This window comes from Lipotes vexillifer, unplaced genomic scaffold, assembly GCF_000442215.2.
Source record: "Lipotes vexillifer unplaced genomic scaffold, Lipotes_vexillifer_v1.1 scaffold454, whole genome shotgun sequence".
In the NCBI taxonomy this organism is placed as follows: domain Eukaryota; kingdom Metazoa; phylum Chordata; class Mammalia; order Artiodactyla; family Lipotidae; genus Lipotes; species Lipotes vexillifer.
In genome coordinates, this window is record NW_006779481.1 from 1198837 (window position 1) to 1210300 (window position 11464).

At 42.3% G+C, this 11464-nt stretch overlaps 1 protein-coding gene across 2 annotated transcripts in view; it reads left to right on the plus strand.

The window, feature by feature from the left end:
• CERS6 (ceramide synthase 6) overlaps window positions 1-11464 on the plus strand; it is a 326376-nt gene that overhangs the window by 242951 nt on the left and 71961 nt on the right. For both annotated transcript variants that reach the window (XM_007452610.1, XM_007452609.1), the window contains exons 5-6: window positions 4434-4484; window positions 6966-7058. In XM_007452610.1, the coding sequence (XP_007452672.1) occupies window positions 4434-4484; window positions 6966-7058 (144 nt within the window). The remainder of the gene's footprint in view (window positions 1-4433; window positions 4485-6965; window positions 7059-11464) is intronic.

An 11464-nucleotide genomic window follows, 5' to 3' on the forward strand; every position in this document is an offset into this window, starting at 1 on the left:
GTGTGTGTGTGTGTGTGTGTGTGTGTGTGTGTGTATATATATATATATATATATATATATATATATATATATATATATGACAACACAGTAGTTTAGATATGAGAGGATGATAGGAATTTATCTGTGTCACACATATAATCCAGAGGTAAGCAGACCAGGGCTAGTAGGAGGCCTCCAACATCAACTTCAACAGAAGCTTCCATCGCAGGGTGAAAATGGCAGCTCCAGCTCTTATTATCTCCCTCCAATGGGAATGGAGAAAAGGTGAGAACTACTTATTCACATTTGCTTTTAGGGGCAGCATCCATGTGTCAATTCTGCTCACATCTCTTTCACCAGAGCTTAGATGTGTGGTTCTAGCAAGCACAGAAGTTGTTTGAGAAGCATTGTCTCCAGCTAAATAGTGTTTTACTAACAATTTCTGCTTCAAATTTGGCCCTTGTAAAGATTAGAAATAATTTATTAATTTATTCACCTAACAGTGAATTGTGAAATATTATAACAAAGTGCCTAGCAAGGTGCCTTACACCTGGTAAATACCAAGTTGGATCACCCTCCTTACTTTCCTCTAGCACCTTACTACTCAAAATGTGGTCCAGGGTTCAAGAATCACCTTGAAGCTTGTTAAAAATGTAGACTCTCAGCCCCAAGCCAGACCTACTGAATCAGATCCTGCGTTTTAATAGTTTGAGGAGCCTCCGCAGCAGCATATTCTTTGTCTTTTATGGTGCCTGCACGCTATGTTATCTTGAGCACTTACAATGTTGCTATGAGAATTAAGTGAGATAATATGTATAAAATACTATAAAATCTGTAACGTGCTTCATATCATTATTTAACTGTATATGTCTGAGGGAGAATAAAGTGAATCTTAAGTTATTGAAATGTTTGAGAATCATTGGGTTTTGGGATTTTCCAATGTTGATAATGTCCCCTGATATTGTAATGCCATGTAAAAAAGGCATTTCTATTTTCAGAAAACGTGCTTGAACCACCTTGCACTGTCCTAGGTGCAGAGCTTTTCTCTAATTATGTAGGAAGATGCTAGGCCCATCCTTCTAAAATGAGGGTTTTCAGTGTATTTTTTCATAACGATTATTCTTTCTTGACATCTAAATATTGCAGCTTTTTATGTTCTTAATTATATTATGTTACTACCTATACAGATTTTGATACCAAATGAACATGGAAATGATTCTTAAAAATGTATCTGGAAGAAACTGATTTAAAAAACAATAGGTTTATGGTATCAGTTGAAACTAAAGGTGCTATACCTAATGCATTAAATATAAGCAGCCAATCCAGATTCATATGTTAGTGTTGAGCTATTAGAAATTAGGAGAATCACCATTTCATGGACTTGTCTTCTCATCTGTAAATTGGGAAAGATAGTGTTTGTTCTGTCTCAAAGAGTTTTGGGAGCCATAACATGAGATCCTAGAAAAATGCAGCACATAGAAGATGATATTAATATCTAGTATTGTCAAAGTAGGAAGTATATGTGAACACGCATTGTGAAATAAGTATGTGAAAGTGCTTACTTCAATGTTTAGCAAACAAGCTTGCAGGCTGAGCTATGGCCTTGGTAGCCCCATCAAGTTCTCAGTGCTCTTTGCTCCTGCTTCAAGTGGGCAGGACCCACTGAGAGACAAAGACTCACCCACTGTTTCTGCAGGTCAGTCGGGTTTCTGCACATGGTACAAGCATGTCTAGCTGATGCACATCTGATGCATCCAGGGAAGAGCCTGGGTGTTAGAAGAAAACCAAGGAGCCAGGAAGCTCACAGAGGAAGGGAAGCTCTAAATGATGGATTTTCCTGGGTCACTGGGAGTCGTACCTTTGCTGTCCCGCCTGTGACGGGAAGGATGACTGTATTGGAAGAGATTTCTGCTGTGTCTTTAGAGGCAAGCAGGCACATGCCCTGTGGGCTTGGGACTGATGCATTCAGAAAAAAGACTACAAGGCTTTTTATAGGTGTTGCATTTCATTCTGCATTCCTTCTCATTAGCATTCAGTAATGAAAGCTGAACTGTCAATTTGAGTGTCTCATCCTGGAGGGATAAACGTAAGAATATGACATACGTTTTCCTCAGGGACTTTCAGCTAATTGTAGAGATAGTAAACAGTTTTATCAGAGAGGAAGGTAATAACTAACATTTGTACTCTAAAGTAGATTTTGCTATGTTGTGCCCACATTTAAAAATAATGCATATATGTGTGTGTTTAAAAAGAAATCTATCCATATCTGCATGTATATCTGTATTATATAGAAAAAAAGGCCCCAAATGGGCTGTACATTAAAATGTTAATAGTGATGAGAATTCAAATTATCTTTCTTTTTATTATTTTCAATATTTTCTATATCTTCCTCAACGGACATATGTCGTTTATATAAGTCAATAACCAATTAAGCTTTTGAAGCCTCTGCAGCACTTTTTTTTTTTTTTTTTTGCGGTACGCGGGCCTCTCACCGTTGTGGCCTCTCACCGTTGTGGAGCACAGGCTCTGGACACGCAGGCTCAGCGGCCATGGCTCAGGGGCCCAGCCGCTCCGCGGCATGTGGGATCCTCCCGGACTGGGGCACGAACCCGCGTCCCCTGCATCGGCAGATGGACTCTCAACCACTGCGCCACCAGGGAAGCCCCATCTGCAGCATTTTTATACATGCTCTCTCATTTGATCCTCACCATCATCCTGGAGGTCGGTCACTCATAAACCTCAGTGTCATGGACATGAGAAATGGAGGACGCAGACAGACAGACAACTCAGGCACCAAGGAAGTTAAGTGCAGAGAGATTACATGATACGTACAGCGTAGCACAGGTAGCAAATGGCAAAAGCAGGAAAAATGGAAGGAGAATCAGGAGTGCTTGAATGAAAGGGGACTGTAAAGATCCCTGGACATTATTAGGTTTAGGGCATGGCATGGCTTTTTACTTCAACCTGGCTCCCTAAACTGAGTCCTCGTTCAGTTTTTATCAGACTCAAAGTTAGGGTCACAGTGGCAATGCTCGGCTTTGAGACCAGACAGTCTGAGTTTGATTTCCAGCTCTGGCCCTGCCTCGCTAATTAACCTGGATGGTTAATTACGGACTCAGGGCCTCAGTTTACCCATCTGTAAAATGAGGCAAATACTACTACTAGTTACTGTAAGGATTAAATGAGTTCATACATGTGAGATCCTTTAAAAGTATATGGGACAATCTAAAGAGAAACAACTTTTTAATTGGTTAAATAAATAACAGATCATGAAGGAAAACCCTCCAAAAAAAGTGTATGGTCATAGGGAGGGCTCAACAAATACTAGCTAATATCCTCCACATCTTCATCCCCATCGGTGCAGGGCTGATGAGGACCATGGGGGGTGGAAGGATATCTCTTTGGCTTTCAGAGAGACAACTACATTATCCTACTGCAGAGGCAGCAACTTTTGATCTTACAGGGCCTGGGACAAGATACGGAGGTTAGGTCAGGACAAATATATCTGACATTAAACTCTCAATGACAGTATTATCATTTTGAGATATATAAACACAGATTGTAGTAATGATAGATTATGTTTCTTAATAGTTAGAAACATACTGATGTGTGTCAAATGTGTATAGATGTATACCACCAAGTGCTGATAGCTATAGATCAGGAATGCAAAAAGAATGATAAAGTTAATACAGAAATATGAGAAAGTTTGTGCTGGTATTATGGGATGGTTCAGCTCTCTATTCAAATCCATACCAACCCCTCCCTGTTTATTACAGATGTTTGGAATCTGTGTGTATACTTAGATGTTCTCTCTGATTTTACAAGGTGGTAAGGCAAGTGATTGCCGTTAAATTAAGAAAGATTGTTTTGTCTTCGAAAGACCTTGACCATGAGTCCGAGCGTGGGGTGTACTGCAAGGGTTAATTCCCTCAGAACTGGAATTAGTCAGAGCTGTCCTACTGAAATAAGAGTACCTGCCTGCTCTTGACCCCCACTCAATGCCTGAAACGATTAATAATGTTGCTTTGTAAACATTGAGTTGGAGGAGTTTCAAGGAGATTTGCACCAACTGTCAGCATTGTTAATTGATAATAGATTGATGATTTGCAGCTGGTCTTGGTGAGACACTTAAAGGGCTCTGCTCTTGAGGCTGGTTACCTAGCAGGGGTGTGTCTATAGGACCAGGAAAATATAAAAAAACACCGGCTAGGACTCTATCCCGGAAGTGGCCTGAAATACTGCGGGTTGAGTTTAGAAGATTACCCAGATAGAATGTATGATGGAATCCTCATGGATTTACTCTCCTATTCCTAATTATACTGAGTCCTTCAGTTCTCACACAGGTAGATTGTTGAAATCCCCAAATACTGGGGGGCCAGAACCTGTCATAAACATCCCTTCTCTCGCTTCTTTTCCAAAACATGTGAAATGTGTTTCTTTGTCGTGTTTTTCAGACCCCCTGGCTGTGGAATACAAGGCACTGCTGGTACAACTACCCCTATCAGGTAAGGACACATTACCGTCTGGGTTTTTACGCATGTAAAGTACCTTTCTTAGGTCAGCGCCATGGTTTCAGGCAGGTCCCAGCAGGTTGGGCAGCCACTTTGCTTGCCCCCCGCCGTACCCCCTGCTGCTTGATGGTGGACACAGCCTAGTGAGAGAGGTAGTTTGTATTAGAATCAAAGCTTGAGCAGATGGAGGAAGTGTGGAAGGTGCGTTTGCTGGAGAGTAAGATACAATCACTTCAGTAGGTGGATAATTCCTTTTTTTTTTTTTGCGGTACGTGGGCCTCTCACTGTTGTGGCCTCTCCCGTTGCGGAGCACAGGCTCTGGACGCGCAGGCTCAGCGGCCACGGCTCACGGGCCCAGCCGCTCCGTGGCATGTGGGATCTTCCCGTACCGGGGTCATGAACCCGCGTCCCTTGCATCGGCAGGCGGACTCTCAACCACTGCACCACCAGGGAAGCCTGGATAATTCCTTTTCTAACAGCCAGCCTGCTTTGGGTCACTGAGGACCAGATAACAGCCCTGGCCTGTCTTGGCAGCTAGCGGGCAGAGCTCAAGGGAGGAGCTGAAGCTGGCGTGCTGAGTTTGGTTCACTCTGTGGCTTAGGAGCGGCCTTTAAAGATGTTAATAAAGCACTGTTTCCTTGAACTCAGAAAACTGGGCTTGTCCCTATTACATATAGACAAAAATAGCATCATTGAAAATGAGATTAAAATCATATCCCAGACAGGGAGCATTTCAGATCCCTGCCCACAGACATACCTTTGCCTCTGTCCATGAATTCAGTAATATTAGCATGTGTTGTGGTCCCTAGCTCAGTTACTATTTGAATATCAAAGCTGGGACTGTTCTCGAAATTTCTTGCTGAAACATTTCTAGAATTTCTAGTTCATTTGGGATATATTATTTAAGAGAAACAAATACAACCAGATACTTTAGTGATAAAATAAAGAGACGGACATTGTGATAAGCAATTTGGATTTTTGAGTTTGGGATTCTTTGGGTTGTCTTTTTAGAGGCATTTGGTCTAACAAAGTTAATGGGCGCAGGTGTGCCCTGCAAGTTCTCTATTACACACAGTGTTGCAACAGCGGGTAGGGTCTGGTGTTGGCTACCCCTCGGGTAGGTTCAAGGCTAGGGACATGTTGAAATGGGGATTCCAGTTTGCATTTCTTTCTCTTTCATGTAGTGTATTCAAATTAAGAAAGACTAAATCAGCAACATGACATGGTCAGAGAGAGCTGAACATTCCAGGGCTATCTGATCAAGACTAAAGCAACGTTGAAAGCAATGACTTACTGTACACAATTGTAATTCACAGGCCCATCTGCTGTTTGCTATCTTAAATACTTGGAATACTGTCATTTACCCCTCTCTTTGTGCCCTGTAATGGTATACTGAGCGGAGAGGATCCTGTCCTCGTGTGTTTTGTCGACAAAGATGAATTGAGGGGCACGACTGTTTTTCTTGATGTCCATGCTTAGAGTTGGTAGTTAAGTGATTGCCGACTTCTTGCGAAAGTCACTTATTATGCTGCTATTGGTTTACAAAGCATTTCAGTTTCAACACCTTGTGTGCAGCGGTGTGGAGGGGTTTATGTAATGAGTTTCAAAGGTCTTTCATTCATTCTGGGAAAGCAAGTTGTTTCATTACAGCCCAATGAAACAATTAAAAACAACTCATCAAAAATGGTTTTTTAAAACCCTGTTTTGTTTTTATGGATTTATGTGCAAAATAAATATTACTGACTTCCACTGCTTCCCTGAGCTTCTCCCCATTCCTGGACCTGTGAGGCAGGGAGAGCAGGTGTTACCTCCATTTTCCAATAAGTAAACGAAGGCCCTACTTAAGCTGTGGAGCGGGGACTCAAACTCAGATTCCCTGGCTGGGTGCCTAGTCTAGTATCTCTTAGCAGCTTCCTTGTCCCCCTGACCTTTTAATAAATGTTTTTGAATTATCTTTTTTTTTTTTTTTTAATATTTACAACGTACAGAACATTTCCTAAAGAAAAGGAAGCTCCAATTAAGTCAGAATTTGAAACTATGTCTCAGTGACCCATATAGTACTCCAGTTTCTTTCACCTTCCCTGGTCCCTGTGCTGTGGAATCTCACAGGAGTTGTCCAGAGTTACTCTTTCTGTGTATGTGTTAGAATTTTTTTGCAGGTTGCCTAAAGGAATCTTTAGAGACTCATGTCTAAGTACCATAAATGCAATTGTTAAAATGAGTGGTGAATCGGGTACCAATGCCAAATGTTCATACTGATTGACACTTTTTTAGTTGGAGATGAAACAAAGCTAATGACATCAAGCTGTGGATTATAGGCGTCCTTCAGAGCTCCCTTATCCACAGAGAGAATGGGGCCAGAATTTGTGGAGGCATAAGACAATGTCACTTTTCAGTACTGAGCTTGAGATGTTTGACACACAGATTTGGTTTCCTATTAATTATTAATCTTGCCTTTTTCTCTTTGATCCTCAGCCACTCACGCCTGACCTTCACTACTATTATATCCTGGAGCTGTCGTTTTATTGGTCTTTAATGTTTTCCCAGTTCACTGATATCAAAAGAAAGGTAAGAGTGGGTGTGTTTTAAAGGGCTTGTAAACAGGTGTCTTTCATGGCCCTAGGCAGATGGATATAGAGTCTCAAAGGCACTCACTTCTGTTCTCCCATCAGTACTGCATTAGTACAACTTTCGGCATTATTACAGAAAATTCTCTACTTTTGTTTGTGCTGCTTCATATTTTATTCCCATTGTCTCTTCACTCTCCCCCCCCACCAAACCTAGTGTTCTTTTCTCCATGAAAAAATATAACAGTGAATCTTAACAGCATTAATTTCCTCTCAGTCTGATTCACAAGTCCCTTTGTTCTCCAAATTAAAGAAGAAATATTGGGGCTTCCCTGGTGGCGCAGTGGTTGAGATTCCGCCTGCCGATGCAGGGGACACGGGTTAGTGCCCCGGTCCGGGAAGATCCCACATGCCACGGAGCGGCTGGGCCCGTGAGCCATGGCCACTGAGCCTGTGCGTCCAGAGCCTGTGCTCCGCAACGGGAGAGGCCACAACAGTGAGAGGCCCGCATACCGCAAAAAAAAAAAAAAAAGAAGAAAAATTTTATCTGTAGCTCCTGGAGAGAGAGCAAAATCTCAGTGTTCTAGCCCTACAGAATGAAGATTTCCCCAATTAAAGAGTTATCTAATATCAAAATACATTAGGAAAACACAGCATTCCTAAGTGAACTGTGATCTGGTTTTCACCCCACCCCTCGGCTGGAATAGCTTTTGCTGAGGGTACTCTTGACCTCTTAAGTGTTAGACCCACTCATTCTAGTTCTCATCTTACCAGCTTCTGGGCAGAATTGGCACTTTTGGCTATTCACTTTTTTTTTTTTTTTCCCATGAAGCTATTTTCTCCAGGTTCCCATATTTGGATCATTCCTTCAAGTCATCTTTGCTGGTCTCCAACCCAGTGCCCCATGCTCTGCATACTTGCGTGCACCAGGGTCTGGTCCTAGATTACAGGACGTCATCTCCCTGGGTGATCCAGGTTCATACCCTCCAGCACTGTCAACCATAACTTCTATACCAATAACTCCCAAATGGTTCTCTCCTGTCTCAAATCCTCTCTGGGTCCACACTTCCACAAATCTAATCATAAGTGATAGTATTGTGTTCTTCTTGTTATTTTATTGTTTAATCCTCACAACCGCCCGAAGACTGATCACTTGTTAGTACTTATTATTTATAAGTAATAATAAGTAATAACTGATCACTTATTATTTATTTATTTATTTTCCTTTTATTATCACTTATTATTTATTTTCCTTTTATGAATGAGGAGACTGAACCTTACAAAGTGCTCCCGACCGAACACATCATCTTGTCGTAGTCTTGTTCTTCCTCCAGTAATCTTTATCACAGGCAGTCATGTAAGCTAGACGTTTTCCTTCGCTCTCCTCTTTGCCACCCCTCGTACCCACTTCCTTAGTATCACTGACACATTCAGAGTCCTCTTTACTTTGGCTTAATCTGTTACAACGGCCTCTTAAATGGCACTCCTATCTAAATAGTCATTCTTGTCTTCCTGCCATCTAAGAGTTATGTTTCTCAAACCTTAAAGACAAAGCCAAACTACTTGGAGTGATATTCAGGGTTGTCACCACGATTCAGACCCACCTCTCTAGTTTTATCGCCCACCCTTCTCTCCCTCTTTTGACACACACACATGTCTTAGTTACAGATATCTTCTCACCATTGTTCAAACACATTTTTTTCCCATAACATCTTTGTTTTTCACAAGACCTTGCCTGTGGCTAGAATCTACTCTATTCCCCTTCCTCCTAGACCAGACCAAGCCCCAAAGCAGTCTCTTCTTTGAAGCCTTTTTCATTCCCATGGTTTTTGACCACCTCTTCCTCTGTGTTTAGTTCACCAGTGCCCAATACTTACCATATTGTACTTTTTAATGGTATGGTGACCTGCCTCTCTCCCTTCACCAGACTTGGAGGGCAAAGAGCAGGATATGTTCATCTTTGTATCTCTCGTGACTGTCAATGCACCTGCTTATGGTGGGGCTCAGTAACTTTAGGGTGAATGAATAAAGGGACTCATCAGAATGTCTTCTCCCTTACTCATGGATATCTCCCAGGCTCCTTTGCAAACAGGACTGTGCACTGTGATAGAGCGCAATACTATAACATTCCATTTCTTGGTTAGATGGGTAATCTGCCAAATTGCAAAATATCCATGTGGCAGCTGAAAAGCATTTAGGAGTCTCCAGCCCTAGTACCTGCATTGCCTCCCCAGGTACGCTCCTGCCACTCTCCTATGGCAGTGGCTTACTTGGTTGGCAAAAGGCTGTCTTTCCTGACAACGTGGTCTTAATGTGGTATATGTCACCTAATTCTCAGAAGTGGATGGTCCCTGCAAGAGCTAAGGCTTAGGCATAGCAGATAACTCGTTAACACACGTAATTTGTGGTTCCCTTACTCATTGCACCAAATGCTCTGGGTCCATTTCTCAAAACGTTTAAAGATCCTTTAGCGATGATATGCCAGTTAGATCTTGTCTCTCTTATATGAGGAGCCTTGTTCATTCCTGTGGTCAATACTTGTAGACTGATGGTCTCCACTGTGCCAGGCCCATTGTGCATTTTATTTATTTATTTATTTTTGAAATCTTTAATTGTGGGAAAAATACAAAACATAAAATTTACCATCTTAACCATTTTTAAGTGTGTAGTTTAGTAGTGTTATGCACATTCGTGCTGTTGTGCAACCAGCTTCCAGAACCCGTTTCATCTTGTAAAACTGAAACTCTGTATCCATTAATCAACAGTTCCCCATTCCCTCCTCACCCAATCTCTACTCCTGGCAACCACCATTCTACTTTCTGTCTCCATGAATCTGACGACTCTGCGTACCTTATTTAAGTGGAGTCACACTGTATATGTGTCCTCTTGTGACTGACGTATTTCACGTAGCATAATGTCTTATTCATCGTGTTGTAGCATGTGTCAGAATTCCCTTCCTTTTTAAGGCTGAAGAATACAGATTGTCTTCTCTTTTGAGGAGCATGTTTTTCCAGGTAGTCACAGAAAACAGTTGTATAACAAAGAAGGAGGCTTGGCTATTCTTCTGGTCTTGTAGTTGGGAAAATTGATGTCCGATGAACTTATGTAAAATTTTCAAGGTTGTGCAATGTGGGAATCAATTAGAGCCCAAGTTTACCAAGCGAAGTTCCATGATTCACTCATAGATGAGATATTGTCCACAATTCTTGCACTGTGTTGCCTGGCCATGCTCCTGACATTAGAGATAGTAGGCCTTCTGCAGTTCCTTGCCATTTTATTAGTTCCTCTTTTGCTTAATGAGAATTAGGGATGCCATCTCAAGTCAAAGAGACTAATGAAAGCAAAACTGACTGTTACTGGGCCCCCAAGAGCCTCGTCCTAGGGAGCCGTTGCTGCACCAAAAGTCACCAAGCCCCTTCTGCTTGCTTGAGCTTCCTAACATTGCATTTACCATGTCTTTTCACTGAGCCACAAGGACTCATAGAGGCTTTGTTATTTTAAGCCAAATGACCATCTTCTTAATAGTTACTATAAGTGGATTATTTTCAAGGGTTGAAGTGTATAATTTTCTATGGTTTTAACTTATCTTGCATCAGTGTAGAGAAGGCCTTCAAAAAGGGGCATTTTTGCAGTGAGGTCCATGGAATTGATTTGGGCCTGTACATATTGTCAAGGTTTATAAGTTAATTATACATACATTTTCCTGATCAACGCTAATAGCTTATTGTAGCCATCTGGCACCCCTCCCTTCTTCCCTTGGTCCGAGTACCTTTGCAGGTTCATGGTGCAGCTGGCTTATTCTCGTTTCTTGCACAAAATGGGAATTTGGCTACTACCGTACGTGCTTGTTACTATACACAGGTTTTAATAAGGAAGGCGTTCTCCTCTGTTGCCACCTCTCATTAATGAGTTGTAGCCCTTCCTTTTCTCCTTCGCATCTTGCTGACTGTCACTGCAGGTCCCTGGTGGTTCCCTCCTCACTGCCCTCCCACCCAGAGGAACTGCCATTCCAGTCATCAGCGAGGATTTATGATATATTCTCCTGCCAGATACATCCCCACCTTCTATGTTGCAACTGTTAACTAAACCCTCACCCTCTAAAAACAGCCTGCCTCCTAATTATAGAATAGAGATGTTTGAAGATATCCATTGACAACAGAGCATGGAAATCAACTTCTGAAGGCTACCCGTAGGGTTGTTAAATAGAAAGGTTATAGGGGGCTTCCCTGGTGGCGCAGTGGTTGAGAGTCCGCCTGCCGATATAGGGGACACGGGTTTGTGCCCTGGGCCGGGAAGATCCCACATGCCGCAGAGCGGCTGGGCCCGTGAGCCATGGCCGCTGAGCCTGTGCGTCCGGAGCCTGTGCTCCGCAACGGGAGAGGCCACAACAGTGAGAGGCCCGCGTAC